The sequence below is a fragment of the Agrilus planipennis genome, unplaced genomic scaffold (genome assembly GCF_000699045.2).
Source record: "Agrilus planipennis isolate EAB-ADULT unplaced genomic scaffold, Apla_2.0 scaffold126, whole genome shotgun sequence".
NCBI lineage: Eukaryota > Metazoa > Arthropoda > Insecta > Coleoptera > Buprestidae > Agrilus > Agrilus planipennis.
In genome coordinates, this window is record NW_020439036.1 from 739994 (window position 1) to 764707 (window position 24714).

Consider the following 24714-nt stretch of genomic DNA (forward strand, 5'->3'; position numbering starts at 1 on the left):
ATATGACTTCTCACATGTCAAACAGGAAAATCTTGTATTTAACTTAATCCCTAGTACAAAACATTTCACACATGTTAATTTATTAAAATGTACTCTTGATATAGAAAGTAGACTTTTGGTTAGTTTCATTCTTGTATAAGACATTTTAATCGCCAGCTAATTCCAAAATACCCTATCATCAGCTGTCTCAGCTCCACAAGGTTACATTACAAACCTACCTAGGTACTCCAGAACCAAAAGATTAGAACATTGTACCGTAATTAGTACCTAAACTGTTGACGTTTCTTTGTTATTTCTCATTAACTCTATTACACTTTGAGAATTTTGTTAAGGTATACACTGACGTTCGTTAACTTTAAAATATTTTTGATTTTTATTTAAAAAGGTAAAATTATTGTTAAATGCTGATTTTTGTTGCAGCTGTATGGAATTTCTAATGGAAAAGGATCCGCTAGCAGCAACGAAGTCTACGTTCTGGTAAGTCATTTATTTATTTATTATTTTGTTAACACGATATTAGTTTGATCACGAATTATTATTGGAAAGATGTATTAATGTTTTCACCACAGGAGAATGTAAATTGTTGATAGCGATCATCGATATTTTAAAGCGTTACAAATGGCTAATGGTAATGATAAATTGACCGTGCATAAAGATATTATTATGTAAAGTGTAGTCGTGAAGTGAAAGGGAGAACTGAGTATTGAGCTGTAAGAAAGGGACTTTGAAGTTGTACTTCTTTTGACGCGTTGAGAGTAAAATTTTCGCGTAATAATGAAGTTGCGCGCGCAGCATGCAACGGAAGTGTTCTCTCTCACATGTGGCACGCTCTCTATTCTGTCCGCCAGTATTGGTAATTGATTGGAATGACATCTCAAAAGTTTTTTTTTCTTTATCTACTATCACAACACAGTTGGAAATGTATACCATTTGCACGATCACCTTAACAGACTTATAGGTTAGGATTAAAACAACCCTTTATTCCAGAATTTATTTTATGTTAATACAGAAGCTTTGCTCTATCCATATATTAGATAATGTAATTTGGAGGGAGGGAGGAATCCAGCTGGCCGTTGTAGTGCTGTTACGTAGAGATACGAAGGGCTCAATATTTACGTTTCGTAGACATTTTAGAATTTATTTATGAAAAACTAAATTTGGATAGGTGTTCAATGTCGTTTCAGTGCTGAACGTATTACTTACAATCCAATCTGGATCGGTCACCTTCAGTCACCCTCCTAACATGGTCAACCGGCCTTAGGCAAACTATTCAAGCTTATGTAATGCCTGCGTTATAATATAATTGACAGAGATCTTTAATGATACTTTGTGAAGCTCCATTACAACTTAATTTTTTTATTATTTCTGTAACTTTTCATTCATCAAACATATTTTCTAAATTTAGCCTAAAAACAGTCTTGTCTAACCAGAAAAATATCAGTAAATTATTTTTTAATGCTAAACAAAAAACAAACATTTTGGAAAAATCGTGAGTATAATAAGTTGGAGTGTAGTCAATGCACCGGAAACTACATAGGCCAAACAGGAAGAAATTTTCGAGTAAGATATAATGAACATGTAAACAATAAAAACACTTCAAATTTCGGAATACAGCTACTAGAAACAGGCCACACAGTAGATCAGGACCATGCTCGCAAAATACTACTACTATTTGTAACAAAGGAACGAAAGTAAACTTACTAGAATCTTTAGAACTAAGCCGTATTAACGAAAACAAAAGTTTAATAACTTTAAATGACCAAATTGATTTAAACAGTCCACCACAACTGAACCAATTTTAACATCATTTTGAACGAAAGGGTACAATTCAAGTTCCCCCTTTTTTTCAAATTTATAAAACATGAATTGTCCTATACCTGCATTCACCCCCAATGCGTTTCTTCTACATAGCAGTTGTGTTTGTTAAAATTTATGTATTTAATTTTTGAAAATGTTCTAATAAAAACGTTTTATTTCTAACCTTAAGTGAAGTATTGAAAAGTTACAAAAATAATAAAATACCCGAGTCAAAAAATTGGGACTCATTTTGTCCTCATTTGATCTCAATAGAATTTTTAGGGATATTTCAAACTACAAGACTCAAAAGTCTCATTTTATCCGCGGTTTTCCCGTATCAGGACAAAATGAGACTTTTGAGGAGTAAAGATTATTTAGGAAACCTCATTTTGTCTTCAAAAAGTCTCATTCTTTTCTTGTTGAGGTTAAATTGAGGACTATTGCCATAGGATTGCAGACATTGAGAATAAAATGAGACTTTTTAGAATCCAATGTGATGAGTCTTATGAAAACTTATTGAGGTATCTGAGATTAAAAACGTCTAAATGAGGAAAAAATGAGTCTAAATAGTTCATTTGAGGATAAAATGAGTCCCAATTTTTCGACTCGGGTATCGTTTTATATTTTACACTGTAATTTGTTCAAAGTATTTCTAATTTTATCAGTAATATCATTAATTAGTGATGATGATTTATTTGATGATGGGATGCCTTTCCGGAGCTGCACCTTTTTAACTAGCCTTATCTCCCAGACAGCTCACACTTAAATGCTCAATAATAATCAATATTTGTATGCAAAATTATTATGTGCATAAGTATGATGTACGAGGGTGGATTGATAAGTTTCCGGCCTGACCAAGAAAAACAAGGTTTTTAAAAATTTTTTTTTTTTATTTCTCAACATAATCTCCTCCAAGGCTGATACATTTCTCATAGCGGTGTTCCAGTCTATTAATGCCATCTCTATAGACTGATTCGTCAAGCTCCTCAAAATAACCATTTACAGCTTCGATTACTTCTTCATTGTCCGCAAATCTCTTACCGCCAAGCCATTTTTTGAGATTAGGGAACAGAAAATAGTCACTCGGGGCTAGGTCTGGAGAGTAAGGAGGGTGCGGCATCAATTCAAACTTTAGATCGTTGATTTTAGCCGTCGCAACGATTGACGTGTGCGCTGGTGCGTTATCGTGATGAAACAAGATTTTTTTCTTCGCCAGATGAGGTCGTTTAATTTTCACCTCGTGGCTCAAACGTTGCAATAAGTCTGCGTAGTATTGACCAGTGATAGTATTACCCTTTGCAAGGTAATCAATGTATATAATACCTCTTGCATCCCAAAAAACAGTAGCCATAACCTTGTTCGCCGAAAAAATTGTTTTTGCCTTCTTTGGAGTTGGTTCCCCTGGTCCAATCCACTGTTTAGACTGTTCTTTGGTTTCAGGAGTGTAGTGGTGGACCCACGTTTCGTCAACGGTTACGAATCGACGCAAAAATTCGCTTGGATTACGCTTATACAATGACAAATTTGCGGTAGAAATGTTTTTTCGAATCAATTTTTGGTCGACTGTTAGCAAACGCGGCACCCATCTTGCACAGAGCTTTTCCATATGCAAATGTTGGTGCAAAATATGTTGCACACGTTCATATGACATCTTACAGGTCTCAGCTATCTCACGCACTTTCAATCTGCGGTCTCCCAGCACTATTTGATGAATTTTTTCGATCATATCTGGAGTTGTGACCTCAACGGGGCGTCCTGAGCGAGGCCCATCAGAGGTGCTCACACGACCCTTTTTAAACTCGGAAACCCACTGCTTAACGGTTGAATATGACGGGGAGGATGTCCCCAGTGTTGAGTCCATCTCTTTTTTAATTTCCTTCGGCGTTAACCCCTTCAAATAAAAGTATTTGATGACAGCACGATTTTCCTGCTTTTCCATTTTTACGAAAACCACAGAGGCGTCTTGTTCAGCGTGCTGTCAAACCTACACTAGCAAGGAGATCGGGCTGAAACTATAGCTACAAGCTATCCAAGGATGGTACTATAGAATGTCACCTCAAGGTAGGCCTAGTGGCGTCATCTCTTGGTTAGGCCGGAAACTTATCAATCCACCCTCGTATACTCTTATACAAAATATCGAATCGACTGTATCGCATTGGTTGATGACACCAAGGCAAATAATGACGGTTGCATATTTATGGAAGACCGTGCAAACAATAGCCTCGATGCACTTAGATTTGGTAATAGTAGTTTCGCCAACTGTGGAATTTAAATTGATTTTATATTATCGGCGATGATTCAGATAGATTGTTTCAACATGTAATGCAAATGCAAACAAAGGTGCTAAACATCCAACATTATCATAGGCTAAATGCCCAGTGGCATACTTTCGTAATACGAGGTTTATCCAAATAATTTCTAATTTTAACAAATACCAGGAGTGCTACCAAAAGATAGCGCAGGATCAAGTCATTTTTACCAAAAACGAGTCACTTCTATCCTTCCACTTCTACTTAAAATTAATTTAGGAATTCTAAAAAGATTAGAAGTGTTTGAAATCCCATGGATAGAGGTTAGAAATGAGAAGGTATTAGAAAGAGTAGGAGAGCAGAGCAAAGGTCAATAAGATATAGATGAGATATGATGGTAGGACATCAAAAAGGATTAGTTAGAGACGTATTAGAAGCAGAAACAGGAGTTAAGAGAAGTAAGAGAGTGTTCACAAATAGTTAAGAATGTGGGAAATCCGCAGATTAGATCAGGATAGGACTGACGACACTATGATGATGATAATGATGAGGAGTGCTACAATAAATGTTTTGCAAGTACTTAATTTGTTTAAGGACAAATGTGTGAGTGTTGTTACACTCGCATAGTGTTAATAATAGGAAGGTGCAGATGACTTAACAACACTAGCGTCTATAAGAAGCAGAGAATCAGTCAACACAATCTTTACTCGAAATGCTCTAGTTATAGGGTCTCATAAGGTTATAATCTAAAGATTATTGCAGAAGCAACAGCTTCTACGACAGCGCCTCTATTATTTGTACTACGATCATAATGTTAAGGTAGGATAAGATAACACCAACGAAGTGACTGAGTGCAAACTAATAACTTAAATTCAAAATCCCTCTTCCCCCTCGGTATGCGCATCCATTATAATCCATCTTAAAAACATTTTCATAAATTTGAATGTACATCTGTCAGGTTTACCATCAAAACAGCTAAACAATAAATTTGATTAAGATAATTCCAAGAGTTCAAGCTAGGTTTATATTGTGTATCTCAAAAAAAAATATGTTTTTATTTTGGAATTGTGTAATGCATACAAAAATTCAACATCCTTAATAATTAAACTAGTTATCTCTCAAAACAATACCGTAGTAAAAAATATGTAGAAATTACGTCGGGAGTCAAAACAAGAAAATAATAAATAAACGTTTCGAAAATAATTTTCAATCACCCGAAGCTGTAATACGGATTATCATTTCTCGGTCGCTTTATAACAAAACCAGACCTTACAATCAATAAATGAGAGAGATATAATTATAGGTAGAGCGATGATCTTATTTCTTATATAAAGTGTATACGTATGTATAATAAGAAACCGATTATGTGTAATTAAAATCAAAATGAACATGCAGTAACATGTTAGATCCCTTAGTCTCTCGGTTTCTTCTTCGCATTCGAAAGACATTTGCATACGTGTGCCTAAAAACATGGCGATATTGATATATAATGTAAATTTCTAAAATAATATGTGCTTAGAAAAGAACTCGGAATCATTAACATTTAAATTACCTATTTAACATACAACTAGTTTTGACTTCAGACGGCATCCAGTATCTATACCTACATGTAGGATTTATTTTTTGAATAAAACTTAAACGTAGAATAATAATTATATATAAGGTGTCCCACAGGATAAATCAGGCGTAATATCAAGGAGGTGAAGGACCCTTTGCAAGAAACGATTTTTAATCATTTCGAATTGGTGAATACAAACTTTTGGTAAAGGTCTAGATGATGGTGGGGGGATCGAAAGAGGAGGTCTCCCCCACCACTGTACCATAAAAAGTTCGTGGCGGTCTCAGCCCCATAAAAAGTTATGGGGGTTCAAAGTTAATAAATATGCCAATTTTTATACATTTCTAGGCATGTAAATATTTATATAGTCATTCTTAAACAATATTCAAAGGTAAAACTAATGAAAAATACATAAAAATATTGAGAAAGTTATATAAAACATTATTTAAATATCTTTATCAATAGGTTAGGTTAGGTTATCGGGTTTTGTTCAAGTGACCACCCTCTTTCGATCTCCCACCTCCTCCGCTTCAAAATATTTTTTTATTGAATTTTATTTAAATTATAGTGTATGAAAATTGTCAAAATAATCAACTTTCAACCTCCATAACTTTTTATGGGGGTGAGACCGCCGCAAATTTTTTATGGGGTTTTAATCAGGTGACCACCCTTTTTCGATCCCCCCTACCCCCACCCCCATCTAACCTCCATAACTTTTTATGGGGGTGAGACCGCCACGAACTTTTTATAGTACAGTGGTGGGGGAGACCTCTTCTTTCGATCCCACCCACCAAAGGGGGTGGGGGTCATCATCTAGACATTTACCAAACTTTTATTTTTTCTACTGGAAAATGCCGTTTTCTAACTGCGCATCTAATTATATTTTTATTAGTATTTGGAAATTATTTAAATCTATTTTCTGTTTTAACAAAAGATGATAATCGTGTTTTTACGAAGTATTTTATATCATCAAAAGCTAGGGATGGGCCGGTTACCCGGTTTGAAACCAATTCCCACGGATCCGGCATTTTTTTAGGATCCGGCAGGATACCGGATAATGGCACCGCGTATCCGATCGTGTCAGGTAATTATAAGGCGACTTTAAAACAGTGCGATAACGACACAATTTACTACACGTGAGTTGAAATCGCACTTGAGAATCTTTGTTTTCAAGATACCTGATCTCATAACCTCCAAATTTATCAATAAAGGTAAGAAAGAGCTTCCAGCAACCAAAATTATTTTTTACTTATTTATATTAATAGAAGTTTGAATTAAAAACCCACATCATTTAAGAATTGTTTGTTTTAGAGTAATAATGTTTACTTTTTTCATTATTAAAAGAGTTTTTTAGTCTTTTAGCCGGTTATTTTTAATAAAGAGTTGAAGGATATTTTGGGTTCCAATTAGCATTATTGTAAGACTGGTTGTTTAGTGTTACGTCAGCAGAAAATTAAAACTTTTTGTATAAAAGGTTTTAAAGCAAATGCTGTGTTGCAGGACAGAGTAATGCAGACCCAGAACATGTTCGTTGCAGTGCTTATTAATATCTAAATGCACCTATCTATTTTATAATCTGATGCCAAAAATTAAATTAGTTCTTCCGCCCTTTTTTCCGTCCTCCTCTGTACAATTCTAGTTAAGATTTTTGACGAATGGGAAGTTAATCTAATTGTTCTAAATGTCTCGCACCTCTCTTTTTAGGTATAGTTGCTACCACGTTCCGTTTATAATCCTCTGGGACTTTCCCCGTCTCGTACATGTGACTAACTAGCTTAAACATACGATCTCTAACCTCTTTCCCCCTATATCCCAGCTACACCTGGCGCCTAATTATTCTTTAAGTTTTTTAATGCTACGTTCAACTCTTCTCTCATTATGGGATAACCTAGCTCATCTATCTCCACACTACCTTCCTTCTGTAATATATCTCCTAACTCAGGGCCTGCGTATAGGTTCTCTAAATATTATTTCCACCTATCTGCCCTTTCCTCATTTTCTATCAAAATTATCCCTGGTTCGTTTCTTATATTATTACTACTGTACCCTACATTGTGCGACATAAAAAGAAAAAATGCGTACGGAACATAATTAGTGATCTTTTTGAGCGAAAAAGCATTTCGTAATTAGTATATTTATATGTGTATGAGGTGTCAAATGAAAGATACGTGTGTTTGGTCCGAGCTTGGCCCAAAATTGTCCAATGTTGGACGAAGCCTTGCAATTAATTCAATTAGACAGCCAATGTTACGCGGAAATTATAGCCATATTAACTTTATCGACGTTTAAAAAAACAATGTTTTTTACAAAACTATTTATTTTTATAACACCAACATCATTTTACATTTATTTTCTTCATCAAAAGTACAATTTTACTTTACTAAAAATTATTTTATTTTTTGATAATTTTGTATTTTTAATTAAAGTAATAAACAAAAATTACTTTTTGTTTGTAGGATTTTATTGAATATTACTGAATATATTATGTATATGTTCAAGCTCGGTACGGTATTGATTCACTAATACTTCGTTGCCCAATATTGGATTTAAGTAAATTGGAAGTCATTGCAGCAAACTTTGACACTGAAAGATTGACCGGTAAATGTCTAGATGATGGCCCCAAACCCCGAAGGGGGGGGGGTCGAAAGAGGAGGTCTCCCCCACCACTGTACCATAAAAAGTTATGGGGGTTCAAAGTTAATAAATATGCCAATTTTTATACATTTCTAGGCATGTAAATAATTATATAGTCATTCTTAAACAATATTCAAAGGTAAAACTAATGAAAAATACATAAAAATATTGAGAAAGTTATATAGAACATTATTTAACTATCTTTATCAATAGGGTAAGTTAGGTTAGGTTAGGTTAGATTATCGGATTTTGTTCAAGTGACCACCCTCTTTCGATCCCCACCTCCACCCGCTTGAAAATATTTTTTTTATTGAATTTTATTTGAATTATAGTGTATGAAAATTGACAAAATTATCAACTTTCAACCCCCATAACTTTTATGGGTGTGTGACTGCCGCAAATTTTTTATGAGGTTTTACTCATGTGACCACCCTCTTTCGATCCCCCTTACCCTCTTTCGATCCCCCCTACCCCCACCCCAATCTAACCCCCATAACATTTAATGGGGGTGAGACCGCCACGAACTTTTTATGGTACAGTAGTGAGGGAGACCTCCTCTTTCGATCCCATCATCTAGACATTTTCCGATTGACCTAACAGCTAACACTGTATGTATATTGAGAAGAATAAAAAACATCGAAATTTTTTATTGTGGCACTGTCCACGTGATTAAAAGCACAAACAGGTTTCGAGTAAAATCACGGCTCAGCCGAAGCAATATCTTTTTTTAGTTGCAATTTTTTGAATTTCGCAAATGTAAAAGTTAATATCCATGAATAAAGACTATCACCACATTGTGGTGGTATTGACTTATTATAGTGATTTATAACAAAATGTGGGACTTTGTTTCGAATGCTACTGATAAGTAGACAATATCTTCTCAGAATATGTAACCTTTGATAAAATCATTTGTTTAGGTACATATGTGAGCACAATTATTTTTAGCCCATTACAATAATTATTGTTCTCATTTCGACGTAACAACAGTGTCGAATAATCTTTGGTGAATATACATACACCTATCGTCGTTTTACAGCTACAAAAAACACATTAATTACTGATTACAATTATCCCGGTAGTAAATACATAATTAATAAGTATCTATATAAAAATATGGGCCAATATATCTCTCGATAACAAATTACGTTACTTCACGGTTCAGTGTAAAGATTGTACTAAAAATATTGTTTTAATCCTAATAACTCGCTTCGTATTTTTTTCAAATATTTATTTTGAAAAGAATGCAATGAAAGATGATTTACCTGATAGCAATGGATTACAAAATGACAGAAAACATGAATGTAAAAAAGTTAGTAGATAAATTGTTCTTTAGTCAGAATTAAAAATACCTATTGATGATATTGCTAATAATTATTAACAATCAAAAGGAGTTACTCGAAAAATAACACACATTCTAATTTGCGAAGGTTCGTTAACTCAACAATAATCTTAATCCGCACCAGATATTATACACTTGTGTCAACATTTTCTCAAATCCTCTAAGCAGTTCAAAAAATCATTTTTTTGTGATCGTGTTCTTTATCTCCTCAAGCGTAGCGTGGCGTCGTTCTTTTATGGGGATATTCGGGAACAAGAAAAAATCACAGGAGGTCAGATCTGGGAAATACGGTGGCTGCGGAATTATTAGTGTGTTGTTTTTGACCAAAAATTCGCGCACAAGCAAAGGCGTTATCATGTTGAAAAAGCCAATTTTTGTTCTCGCACAAATCCGGGCGTTTCTGCCGGATTGCTTCGCGCACACTGCACATAACTTGCAAGTAATATTCCTAATTTACCGTTCTACCTTGTGGTAAAAACTCATGATGCACCACGCCCCTGCAATGTAAGCAAAACATTCACATTCAGCCTAACTTGGTGCGCTTTTTTCGGTCTTGGCTCGTGCGGCAGCTTCCACTGGGATAATTGAGGTTTGGTTTCTACGTCATAACCATAAACCCATAATTCCTCACCAGTTATATAACCCTCTGGAGCAAATTTGGGTCGTTGCGAACAGAGCCCAACAGCTCCTTAGCAATGTTAATGCGATGCTGGTTTTAGTCGAAATTGACCAATTTTGGTACGAATTTCGCTGCGATCCGTTTTATGCCCAAATCATTGGTAAAAATCGAATGGTAGGAGACAATCGATATGTTTAGGTCCTCAGCAACTTCTCTAACGGTGATTCGACGATTGGCCAATACTATTTTCTCCACTTCATCAACGTTTTAGTCTGTTGTTGACGCGCTCGGGCGTCCGACACTCTCTTCGTCGTTCACATCTTCTCGGCCCTGTGAGAACATTGTGTACCATCGATAAACGTTGCTTCGAGTATAATCTAGCTTCACCATATGCCACAGTTTGATACAGATTCTTTGATCCATTTTTGGAATAGGCAAAAATCGAAGACGAGCCAAAACATTTGCAAGCAAATCAGATGTCAAAAATTAACTGGACATTCAACATGACCGAACTTGTCGGTATAAGCGACTAGCAACAAAACACGATACTTTTTGAACACACCTCGTAAAAGAAAACCTTCGAATTTCATATATTTGACATGTAATGAAATTAATTTAATTTATGCAACATTACTTTTATGAAGAAATTCAAACGCGTTCAAAATTTTATTATTACTCAATTTTTTTTTATAGAGTTCCTCTGCCTTTGTTTTTATTGCTCACAATTTAATTAACCGCTTATAATTATTTGGGTTTACATCGTTTACAACCTATTAATTTATTTGTGACCGTATGTTTACAGGTGTCCGGTCTAATCGGACATGAAAGTAAATTTTATTCTTCTTAACAACCTAGCTGTAGGCAATAAATTGTCAAAAATACACGACCGAACACCTTCCACCAATATAAATTAATTATCTTGGCAATGAAGGTAATAAAGTTTGGCGTCACATAATTTACAAGTAATAGTTTCGCGCGTAATGTGTAGGTGACGCCCATTCGCATTACTATTTATTCTTCTTATAAATCATCCGGTACGATTTTCCCATGGACGTGGAAAGGAAAGAGAGCGAAAGGTCGAAAAGAAAATAGCACGAATGCACCGATGGTTTCGATCTAATATATACGGTGTCCAACGAGCAACACGGCAATGCAGTTGACCAAAACATCGTAAATTTTGAATTGAATTGAATTTTAGAAGAATATGAGAACATAAAGCGAAAAACAGAGTAAGCCAGATAGGTTGGTAGAATACCTTTTCAGATATCAGTTATACTTCGTTTACTTTCTGTAGAGATGTGACCTTCAGTTTGACCGGCGCAAAGTAGAAAAGAACAGCACTAGGCTAGAAAAGGAAGGAGACAACTCTCGGCCAAACTCTTAACCGGTGAGGAGCGTATAACCCTTACAATACTGACGGAAAAATTGATCATTATATCCACTACAATTGCATTGATTAAATGTGCTGTTATTGGTACCATTTAGGTACTACTGAAAATATCAACGAGATGTTTATTTATATTTGAAGATATATTAAAGGCCTTAACGTTTGTTTTCAACTCGCACTACTGTTCATGATTGAACAAAACTTTTGGCAGGTCCTGTATGAAAAAGTATGTTTAATAAACAAGAGTCGAGAGTATAATGAGCTTTTTTCTCTCTACCTACGATTTTGCTAGCGCGCATCCAAGACATTGGAAAGGGCACATCGCTAGAGAAAATAAATGAAGTATAATTAGAGAATTCCGTCAAAACCCTGAAAATACCTTTTAAAAGATCAGGTTACAGGCATTTGAATGTTTTCAAATATTTCAAAATGAAGTCCCTTGAGGTGAATTTTCAATCTTCAGAAGAGGAAGAAGTCACAAGAACTCAAATTAGATGGGTAAGGAGACTAAGGAGCTGTGATGCAGAATCTAGGATCTTTTAAGAACAAATGTTGATTCATTATCAGTTCGTGAGGCACAAATTCTTTGTGGATAATTTCTTGACTATCAAAAACTTTTGACAGCACATCGTTGCTTGATGTTAATGTTACACACCTTTAGAACACACTGTGGAACCTGTTTCATAAGAAAAATGACTACGGGTAACAAAATCATTTAATCGAGTTGAAACTAATATTGAACGCTATCAACTGTACAGTGTCACTGCTACTTTTTAATCTACACATCGAAGACGCGACCAACATCATTAAAGACAGTACAACTGTGGGGATAGATGTACAGGGGCAAAAGATTAGTATGCTAAGATTTGCAAATGATACAGCAGTACTAGCATGTAGCAAGGAGGAGCTTTAAATAAAATGGAAGCGGAAGGTTAGAAGCGTTTGAAATGTGGTGTTACCGACGAATAATGACGTGAATAGAGAAGGTTAGAAATGAAGAGGTAATATCAGAAAAAATAGGAGAACAGAGGATTCTATGGAAGAAATTGGCTCAGTATTAGAAGAAGTAAAAGTGAGTATCCAACCAGTCGGAAGACCTTATGATGATGATGATAGCACTTTTAGGCATTGATCGCACACCCTGTATACACATTGTTATGTGTGTACGTGTTGCGTGATGTGATGTGGTGTGACGTGACGCGACGTCGGCGTCGCCGGTGTCCACAACGAACGGGTCGGTATAATTTACATATTTCATTGCACGAGACCAACGACCCGCAAATGCACCTACCACCGAATAAAAGTGTTTGTGGGGCCTGGGCTATCAGTGAGTGATACAGCATGATTTATGTGCCGCGCTGGTCCGTTATCTCCGAATGGCGATAAACTGTTGCGCATAAATAAAAGCACGAATTTTTATGTAAAACCAGCGGAAATTTCGTTAACTACTTCGACGACTTCCATATGCCACCCACCTACTAGCATCGTAACGACCTAATAATACTGACCATTATTGCTTATAATTTATATCGTTTAACGTTTACAATGTTAAACTTTAAAGCATGCAAGGTTTTTAGTCAGCATGCTGCCAGACGTAGATCGCGATTTAAACTTGTAGTGTCCCATCATCAGTACCCCACAGATTGTTCCGATCAATTGAATTAGCTGCTGGTTAACGCCGAAATAGACAGATCACCACAAATGGAACTGTAGACATTGCAAGTTTCGATTGTTTAGGGAGCTGAATCATAGGTTCTACCATAATGGAGGGGTTCTTAAAGAAAAACCACACTAAGACAAGTCCCTGAAAGAGAGCAGCAACTCTTTCAGTACTCAGGGTGGCAGAGATCACGAGGATCGACACGGCACTCTGATGCACAATACTGCGATGTGGAAGGCAACGGGAAACCACCACATTATGATCACGAGTAAAACGTAGAACTACACAAATTAAATGATGGCGACTTCTGGGGTAAACCACTCCGGACGTAGACTAGTTCCCCATTCCCTTTTTTGCAGAGGATATAACAGTATTGGCATCTAGAAAAGGAGGAGTTAGAGATAGCTTTAAATAAAATGGAAGCGGTATTGACCAAACAGTATTGTATAAAAATAAATAAAAGTAAAACAAAAATACTAGTATGCAAGAAAATAAAAAGTAAGGAAAAAACGAATATAAAGCTAGGAGACGAAATATTAGAACAAGTGGCTGGTTTTAGGTGTTTAGGAAGTCAGATAAGTCAGGACGGAAAAAAAAACTTTTAGGTGTTTCATTCCCACAAGCCAGTAATGCTGGTGGCAGGCAGTCCCTCCGGACTACGCCGGAAGGTAGGGCAGAAGGCCCCACTTCAGCCTGCTTTCAGGAATCGTGGGAACGGGTGGATGGTGGTTTGGATAGGAAAGATGAGAGGGACGAAATGAAGACAGAAGAAAATGAAAGATTATCTGTGGAATATAACTGCCTCAGCATTTGCCTAAGTGATCCAAGGAAACCACTGAAAACCTTCGACCAAGGCAGACGGACCCGGAATCGAGCCGGCGTCCTCCCGAATGCTAAGCAATGGTCTAAACCTCTAGGCCATGACGCTCTCTGGACGGAAAGAATAGTAGGAATATAAAGCAGATGATAGCGCAGGGTCAAGTCGCCTCCAATAAAAAGAAGTCACTTCTATGCTCGCGAACGATTAATTTAGAAATTCGAAAAAGATTGTAAAAGGTGTATGTTTGGTGTGCGGCGCTGTACGAGTACAACACATAGACGGTGTACGCGGCGGAAATGTGGTGTTACAGGCGAATGATGAGGATACCGTGGATAAAGAAGGTTAAAAATGAAGAGGTATTAGAAAGAATAGGAGAACAAAGGACTCTGTGGAAGTCAATCACAAATAGGCTAGATAGGTTGGTAGGACACCTTCTTACGCATGAAGGTCTAGTCAGAGACATATTAGAGGCAGAAACGGGAGGGGTAGAGGTAAACCTAGACTAGATTACTGTTCTCAAATAGTTAAGGATGTGGGTTGTTCTCGTTTTGGGGAAATGCGAAGATTAGCTCAAGAAAGGGTGTAGGTGCGTATCCAACCAGTCTTATGACTTAATTGAATGAATGAATTCATTCCCAAAAAGGGTAGAAATTTTTGTGAACTCCCTCCATCTCAAAATCCTGGATCCGCCTCAGTTTTATATAATAGTAGTTTTTCTGTTTAGTTCTTTTTACACTGTAGAAAATAATAGATACGTTAAGAAAGAGTGATTTACTCATTTTATTATTCCAGTAAATGTTGAAGAAAAACTACATCTTTATACGTTTGCTGTTCAGTACGCAGCACGTTGAGCATGTTCAGTTTGCAACGGTCGGTGCTGTTAAAAAAAATTAATTGTATATGTAGCTCACATCACGTGAACAGTATACTTATGAAGGAAGTCCAAACAAAGGTTTTGAAGTATAGACAGGCATCTATTTTCATTATTAAGTAGTACGCGGTAGCAATACAGAGAGTATTTATATGGCAGGTTTATTTATAATTCAAGGGTAACTCCGGTCGCCACTGCTGCCACCATATTTGAAACTCTGATATGAGCCTGTGCCATTTAAATAATTAAACATGCGTACTTTATGTATTTTTTATGTTTGTACGATATTATATACTGGGCGAATGCTTAAATACGTTGACCTTGTTGGAAATCGTATTATTATCCAACGAAATCTGTCTCGTTTAGGATTCACTAGGAAAAAGGATCGAATTTCGCAGAAATTGTTGATGGGATGGTTGAAGTATGTCCGTTGATTTGACCGGTCAAGGGCAGACACATAATGCTCGCGTCTCATAGCTTAGTGGTCAAAGCATTGGTGTTTAAAACCTAAAGGTCCCGGGTTCAATTTTCGGCGAAGGTGTGACAACAGTAACAATTTTTTCCTGTTAACTTGAGGTAATTTATAGTAGATAAAAATTAACAACGAATTTCCACATTAATATTGAGTAAAGTACATCTTTTGTCATTGAAGTTCTCATACTACAGCTGATTTTCAAGTCGTTACTTGGGGCTCTATGCCTTTTTCCTTCCGACTTTATGTTTATCCATTTTACTAATTCAGTTATCAATTCACTAATTTGCGATGTGAAAATTTACTGAAAATTAGTGAAAATGCACCCATTCATCATGGGAGAAAATGCCACAAAATTACACAAATTGTAAATTTCGCAATTTTGTGGCATTTTGTAGTTAGGAGACATCTCACAGAATATGTATATGCGTTCTGAACATTTTTATAGGAAAACATGGTCCCCTAATCTTTTGCAGGTTTGTCAGTATCAATGCATCTACTAATATTTATTAAATTTGCCATCTGTCCATCTGAAAGCTGCATAGATATGTTATCTAATAATATTTATCAAATATTAATGTGAAATTAACTAAATTCTTTACACTACACTGCAGTTAATGAAGAAAAAATTGTTGCTGCTGTCACACCCTCGCCGGGAATTGAACTCAGGCCCCTGGCTGTACGCCCCAATACGCTCTTATCATTACCTATCGCTAAATCTCTGCTGTAAATAAATTAAGTTGATTTCATATTAATGTTTAATAATTATTGAAATATTAACTTCTAGTAAAAATAATAAATTTCTTAAAGTAGGTATTGATTTTGATTTTCTAATAATTTTGAACTATTCTCCCAAGTCTCTCCAAATTTTGCAAATATTGTTTTTAAATAGGAAGTTCTCATTTTCAAAATTTGAAAGTCGATCTTTTTGCGAAATATATCGTTTTTTCCTCGAGGTTCCAAATTCTTATTAATTTTGTAGTATGGGCTTAAACGAAACGAAAAAACAAATATGTATGTTGTTCTAGTAATTGCATGCCGCCACCATTCTCCTGTTACGTGGATGTATTTTTTTAAGGTTTGAAGTTTCATCATTGGGCGGCTATTGCATGAACCTCCAATTACCTCCAGCATAATTTCTTGTATGATCGACAGTGTTAGACTCAGTTATACAACACTGTTGCAATTACGTTAATAATATAACACGTCGCCATTTCACTTTTAATTCAGTTTAGAACAAATAATTCTAACAGTTACACATGGTCACTCTGAATTGTTTTTCTAATTTTCTACCATATTTCAATTTAAAGAAAATACTTACGATTAATTAATTTCATATTTTATTAGTTTTTCATATTTCACTTTAAGGATATATATATATATACATATATAGGCAAAAGATTACTATGCTTTTATTTGAAAATGATATAGCAGTATTAGCATCTGAAAAGGAGGAGTTAGAGATAGCTTTAAATAAAATGGAAGTCGTATTGACAAAATAGTAGTGCATTAAAATAAGTAAATGTAAAACGAGCATACTGGTATGCAAGGGAAATGTAGGGAGAGAGCGAATATAAAGATAGGAGACAAAAAATTAGAAGAAGTGTTTGATTTGAGGTATCCACGAAGTCAGACGGAAGGAGTCGTAGGGATATAAAGCAGAGGGTGGCGAAGAGTCGCTGCCTTCGATAAAAAAAGTCACTTCTATGCTCGCGAGCGATTAAATTCGAAATTGTTAAAGGTGTATGTTTGGAGCACTACGTTGTGCGAGTGCGAAACATGGACAGTGGGCGCGGCGGAAAAGAAAAGTTAGAAACGTTGGAAATGTGGTGTTACCATGACCGAGCGGCCTAGAGGTTTAGACCATTGCTTAGCATTCGGGAGGACGCCGGTTTGATTCCGGGTCCGTCTGCCTTGGTTCAAGTTTTTCTGTGGTTTCCTGGGATCACTTAGGCAAATGCTGATGCAGTAATATTCCACAGATAATCTTTCATTCTCTTCTGTCTTCATTTCGTCCGTTTCATCTTTCTCACCCGAACCACCACCCACCCATTCCCACGATTCCTGAAAGTAGGCTAAAGAGGGCCTTCCGCCCTACCTTCCGGCGTAGTCCGGAGGGACTGCCCACCCACTAGCATTACTGGCTGGTGGGAATGAAACACCCTAAAGTTGTTTTACTTGTGTAACCATGGATAGAGAAGGTTTTAGAAAAAATAGAAGAACAGAGGACCATATGGATGTCAATAGACCAAATATTAGACATATTAGAAACTATTCACAAATAGTTAAGCATATGGGATGTTCTAGTTTTAGAGAAATGCGAAGATTAGCTCAGGATATAAAAAAGTGAAGGTACGTGTCCAATCAGTTTTAGCTTATGAAGTTCTCTTATTCCAAGGAGTTTTGATACACTTCCCTGGCACGTCTTTCCCGTAGAAATAAATACTCAGTAAATTGTATTTACATTACGCACACCTTAACTTCGACTGAATTAATAATTTTATCTTCCAATCAAGGCGGACTTCTAATATTCATAAAAATATCCTTTCAATAACCTAGGAAATATCCGCTTGAAGTTTAACCGTATAATTAATAAACAACTCGTGTTAAAAGTCGTTAAAAATATCTACCACTTTCATTAGACATTTAACATCATTCTAAAAAATATTGTATGTGTAAAATGACTGTCGTCTCTTAAATATGATAAGAATCGAATGAAAACTTATTTTTATTTATGATGAATGGCTGTGGAATTTAAAATAGGACGTTAGTACACGAAGACGTTCGTTTAAACAGGCATCATTTAAATGAAAAGCAGAGTTGGGGTCATATTTATAAATAGTCACAAAATGATCGGCCTTCGCTGATAGAGTACTGTAATTATGCCGTTTCCTGATAATGATAATATTATTTTGAGATAATATGTATGTATAGGTACACATATGTATGCACAAATTAAATGAACAACAACTGGTAGAGAAGCGTCTTCTTTTGGATGTTAATGTAGAATTATTATTGTTTTTTTTACAATAATTTTCGATGGCATAAAATGCACCATTAAATAATACAATAATATTTTATGATAAACAAAATAAAGAAAAAATATTAATATCGTTCCCGTTCCAATTTTAATGCCTTGTTGTGTCTTAAAAAGACATTCAAATTTCAAAATTACACAGCCAAAAATCAACACAATTTACCTAACACACAATGTAATTTTTTTGTCGACACAACTAATAAACACATTCCGTAAATCTAAGTTCAGCTTGTGATGATTACGCTGTTTTTGACTAAACTTTAGAGGACGAATCCGAGCAGTATTACAGTACGTGAGCAATCGACAATTTAATATATTGCTAGTCTATCTGCGATCGAAGATTTCGCTTTTTGACATGTACCTTACTATACATTTATAAAAATATTTAAAAAAAAATGATTCTGAACGAGTATAAAAGGGGTTTTCGCTTTTGAGAAAGCATAATCAAGTGATTTGTCTTCATAGAAAGAACAACAAAAACCAACAACGAAAATGTACTCTGCTGTGTTCGCTATCTTCGCAACTCTGTTTGCTCAGGTAAATATAAATTCAATTGTTTCATTCAATTCATACCTACATTCCTCCTTAAACTGTGCTGTTCAGAATAACTCCTGAAACACAGACACTAATACAATGTAATAATTTATACAATTAGAGCTTAGCTGCCGCAATTATTGGAGCTCCAGGACTTGGAGTTGGACTTCCACCATGCTCATCTGTACTTGGTACCGGCATTGGCGCTATCAACCCAGGGGTTGTATCCGCTGAATTCACTAGCCTGAGTCCAGGCTTTGGCCTTCCAGGTCTCGGTTTAGGTGCTGCCCCAGGTGTCTTCTCCACTGAATTCACTAGCCTGAATCCAGGCTTTGGCCTTCCAGGTCTTGGTTTAGGAGCTGCCCCAGGTGTCTTCTCCACTGAATTCACTAGCCTGAATCCAGGCTTTGGCCTTCCAGGTTTCGGTTTAGGTGCTGCCCCAGGTCTCTTCTCCACTGAAGTCACTTCCACCTTACCAGCCTTTGGCAACTTGGGCCTTGCAGGTCTCGGTTTCGGTGCTGCCCCAGGACTCCTATCCGCTGAAGTCACTACTGCCTTACCAGGCCTTAGCGGTTTAGGCCTTACTGGTCTTGGTTTGGGTGCTGCCCCAGGTTTTGGTTTCGGAAATCTTGGTTTAGGTGGTCTTGGTATTGGCCCAGGATTCCAAACTACTGAAGTTACTTCCGTTAATGGACTGGGTGCCTTCCCAGGAGTAGCTGGTTTCGGAGGTTTAGGATATTTCTAAATTTCATATCAAATAAACGTTTGGAACAAAAGTCATCAGGGTTGCCGCATAACTCAGCTTTTAAACATCGATGAATAAATCTTTTGTGAATTGCAAAATTAAATAAAAAATATATCCAGTAATATCTGCTTTTTCTACATTTGTATTAGCATCATAATTAACTAAATTTTTCTACAAGTCCTATTTCGAGGGACAAAAAAGGATTGCAATTAAATTATGCTATTTGCTGAAACTAATACTAATGTGCAGAAATATTTTCTGAAACGGCGCATTTTAAGTGCAATAATAAATTTTAAGATCACAGAGAATATCACACTAATAAATGCAATAAATATATCAATATATGTATTCAATGGCTTGCCTCGATTACTATACTCACTCCTAATTTTAAGTTAGACAATAAAAAAACATTTTTTTTAAATACCTAGACATGAGGAAGCTTTATAAACGATTCTCAACAATAACACGTAGATTCTGAAAATTAAAAAATATACAAGGTGTTCAATTTAAAATAAGAAAATTAATGGTAGCTTGCGAAATAACCGGATGCATATTACAATTACACACCACAAAAACATGAGCATAGTCAAATTTTGGTCACTGGTGTAGTGATACGTATAACTGCACACCGAACAACTAATCATAGCAGACCTGACATCACACTCAACTTGAAGGAACCAAAACAACCAACAAGGTCAATCCTAACACTGGTTGGACATGTACCTTAACACTTTCATATCCTGAGCTAGTCTTCGCATTTCTCTAAGACAAGAACATCCCACATCCTAATCTTTAATTGTTTGTGAATAGTAATCTAATGTAGGTCTACCTCTACTTATCTCAACTACTGTTTCTACATCGAATATGTCTCTAACTAGCCCTTTATGGCTAAAAATGTGTGCTATTAGCCTATCCCGATACGTACCTCCACTCTTTCCTATCCTGAGCTAAACTTCGCATTTCCCTAAAACTAGAACAACCCACATCCTTAACTATTTGCGAACAGTAATCTAACCTAGGCCTACCTCTACCCCTCCTAACTCCTGCTTCTGCCTCTAATATGTCTCTGACTAGACCTTCATGCCTCAGAAGGTGTCCTACAAACCTATCTCGCCATGTTTCTTATTGGCTTCCATAGTGACTTCTGTTCTCCTATGTTTTCTAACACCTCTTCATTTCTAACCTTCTCTATCCACGGTATCCCCATCATTGGCCTGCAACACCACAGTTCGAATGCTTCTGATTTATGCTTTTCCGCCGTACGCCTCGTCCATGACCATTTTTGTTGAAAGCGACTTTACCCTGCGTAATCCTTTGCTCTCTACTGCTCCTTCTATCCTGACTTATCTGTCTTCCTAGATACCGAAAATGAGTCACTTCTCCTAAATTTTCGTATGCTATCTTTAGATCCACTCTTTTCCTACTTTTTCTTCCCTTAGGTGCCAGTATTTTTGTTTTTCTTTTATTTATTTTCATACAGCACTATTCGGTCAACACCGTTTCCATTTTATTTATAGCTATCTCTAACTCTTCCTTGCTAGATACTAATACTGTTATATCATTTGTAAATGTAAGCATACTAATTTTTTGCCCTTGTATATCTATTCCAAAATAACTTACCTAATAGATTTTTCTAGACCAAAAACTAAAAATTATAAGTACTAGATATACTGATGAAATGTAAAAATATATACCTTTAGTCAAAGAAATAATAGAAATGTAGATCCACAGCCTGAAAATATGTAGATACCCTTAGCTGGAGAATTAAAAGAAATGTGTAATTAATACACAATTCGAATTACCCCAATAATAATTTCAACAATAGGCTTTATGCTTAATACATTTAAACAATTTGAAAATACCTACATCAATCTCCAAAAATCAGTANAAAATATATTTAGTATCAGCATTGCACCCGTGCGAAGCTGGGGGTCACTAGTAATTTATAAAAGCGGAATAGTTCGCAGATTTCTCAACACCAGTTCCACACTTCCCATTCTAGATAATACGCTGAAATCAGTGAAATCGGAAGAGGAATAATTGATGTTAAAGATTGTACATCTGTTTGTATACATCCTCATGTAGGTACTAACACATAAGTTGGCATTCTGAGATCTTATTTTAAAGCAAGATGTTTTGATAGCCCAATGCATAATTCAATAACAACAAACTGGACTTTACAGTGCATCAAAAAAGAGTGAGGCTCTTTGGCATCAGCTCGTCTTCTTCTACTATAGTTTAAAGCTGACCAGTGAAAACTAGAAAGAGCGGAACAAAATAATAATAATAAAAACGGGAACATGTATTAACAGATGGATACATAAAGGGGAAAAGTAAAAATCAATTATTGATTGTGTGACGTTTCGCAGATTTAAATGCTTTTTCTAGTTTCTGGTGTAGTTTTCAAACATTTTTTTAATTTTTTTCTACAATCTAATATCAACCATCCATAAAAAAAAGTTCCTAATAGATACCGAAAAATTTCAAATTCCATTTTAATACTACATCAGCGTTTTCTAGGTCTATCTACAATGAAACCGTCATCAATTTGTTTGAACGTAGGACGCTTGGCGTTACTATTTTCTGATGAGCACACACTATTGGATTAAAACAACTTGTATTAAAATTTAGAAGGACGAATCTCAACGATAACATTGCACGTGAGAATAAATTAATTTCTCATTATAGGAACGTGAATTATTCCCAAAATTCACTTGATATTGTTTATATTTCGTTCAGCGTTACAGCAGTGACATTACTGATGTTAAGTAAAATCCAGTAAATATATTTCGAAATTAAAACATTTTCAATTAGTATAAAAGCACTAACTAGAATTGAGAAAGCATAGTCAAGTGAATCGTCTTCATAGAAAGAACTACAAAAATCAACAACAAAAATGTACTCTGCCGTTTTCGCTATTTTCGCAACTCAGTTGTTTGCTCAGGTAAATTTATATTCATTTAATTATCATACCTAAATTTTTTTCACGGTTTCAATATAACTTGTTCCTTCAAAAATAATGTGCTTTTATTTACGAAATACACCCTCTTAATATATTGTATATTTGTTGTACAATTAGAGCTTAGCTGCCGCAATTATTGGAGCTCCAGGACTTGGAGTTGGACTTCCACCATGCTCATCTGTACTTGGTACCGGCATTGGTGCTATCAACCCAGGGGTTGTATCCGCTGAATTCACTAGCCTGAGTCCAGGCTTTGGCCTTCCAGGTCTTGGTTTAGGTGCTGCCCCAGGTGTCTTCTCCACTGAATTCACTTCTACCTTACCAGCTTTTGGCAACTTGGGCCTTGCAGGTCTCGGTTTAGGTGCTGCCCCAGGTGTCTTCTCCACTGAATTCACTAGCCTGAATCCAGGCTTTGGCCTTCCAGGTCTTGGTTTAGGTGCTGCCCCAGGTCTCTTCTCCACTGAATTCACTTCCACCTTACCAGCCCTTGGCAACTTGGGCCTTGCAGGTCTCGGTTTCGGTGCTGCCCCAGGACTCCTATCCGCTGAAGTCACTACTGCCTTACCAGGCCTTAGCGGTTTAGGCCTTACAGGTCTTGGTTTGGGTGCTGCCCCAGGTTTTGGTTTCGGAAATCTTGGTTTAGGTGGTCTTGGTATTGGCCCAGGATTCCAAACTACTGAAGTTACTTCCGTTAATGGACTGGGTGCCTTCCCAGGAGTAGCTGGTTTCGGAGGTTTAGGATATTTCTAAATTTCATATCAAATAAACGTTTGGAACAAAAGTCATCAGGGTTGCCGCATAACTCAGCTTTTAAACATCGATGAATAAATCTTTTGTGAATTGCAAAATTAAATAAAAAATATATCCAGTAATATCTGCTTTTTCTACATTTGTATTAGCATCATAATTAACTAAATTTTTCTACAAGTCCTATTTCGAGGGACAAAAAAGGATTGCAATTAAATTATGCTATTTGCTGAAACTAATACTAATGTGCAGAAATATTTTCTGAAACGGCGCATTTTAAGTGCAATAATAAATTTTAAGATCANTTGTCTCGATTAGTATACTCACTCCTAATTTTGAGTTAGACAATAAAAAAACGTTTCCTTTTCTAATAAAACAACTCATACCAAAATGATGGTGGACTTTGGACATTGAAGAGAGATGTTCCTGTTGACGAGCATGAGACAAAAATTACCGTATGGAGCTGTTCAGGCCAGAGAGAAATAATTTGTAGGAGGATCAAAGAGTAGTTCGTATTCCCTTTGAAATGGTTTCCTTTTTGTTTGTATAAGTAAGCATATTATAATTAAAATATGCATTTTTATATTGGGATCCGTCAAACGGGCATACACCACCTGGTAGCAAAACTCGTAACTAAAAAAAAGTAAAAATTGTTTTGATGATGGAGTCGACGAAGTTTTCTTCTAAAGTTAAATCAAATAAAAAGTTAATATGTTCAGTGAAAAGCTGCAAAAGCACTTCAGACATAGATCTTCACTCTTCACCTACATTAACTACTTTCCAATAAAAACTAACCGTTTTATATATGTAAAAAATATATTCGGAAAATTAGAGAAAAAAGTAAACTAATAGAAGCTTGGATGAAAGCAGTAGGTATCAAAGAAGTGAATTCCGGAATAAAAATTTGTTCACGTCATTTTAATGCACATGATTATATTTCAGCAAGTATTTACCATCAGCCATAACCTTAATATTTAAAACTAGAATCATACTAAAATTATAAAGTGAGAAATTATTTATTCCTGTGTAATTGATTTAACACAATTCTAATGATACGATATAAGTATTTTGAGGTTAAGAACCTACCTGCTGCAATACAACAAAGTTGCAATAATGTGTTTGCAACGTTCTCTTAAATCGGCTTTGCACGTGCAAGTCATTGATATGATATTGCTTAAATCACCCAGAATCACCTCACCAATTATATAACGTGAATCACTTTTTAAATCCGAAGTTTGTAAAAAGTAGGCAGTAAACTTGACGGAATTTGAAGGCTAGCTTCC

General features: G+C 35.9%; 1 protein-coding gene across 1 annotated transcript; it reads left to right on the forward strand.

Annotated features, from left to right (window-relative positions):
• Positions 1-424: 424 nt before the first annotated feature.
• LOC108736249 (elastin-like) lies at positions 425-23531 on the forward strand. Its single transcript, XM_025976667.1, has 4 exons — positions 425-477; positions 18909-18980; positions 19099-19246; positions 22950-23531. The coding sequence occupies exons 2-4, from the start codon at positions 18936-18938 to the stop codon at positions 23432-23434; spliced, it is 678 nt and encodes a 225-aa protein (XP_025832452.1). The 5' UTR covers positions 425-477; positions 18909-18935; the 3' UTR covers positions 23435-23531.
• Positions 23532-24714: the final 1183 nt, after the last annotated feature.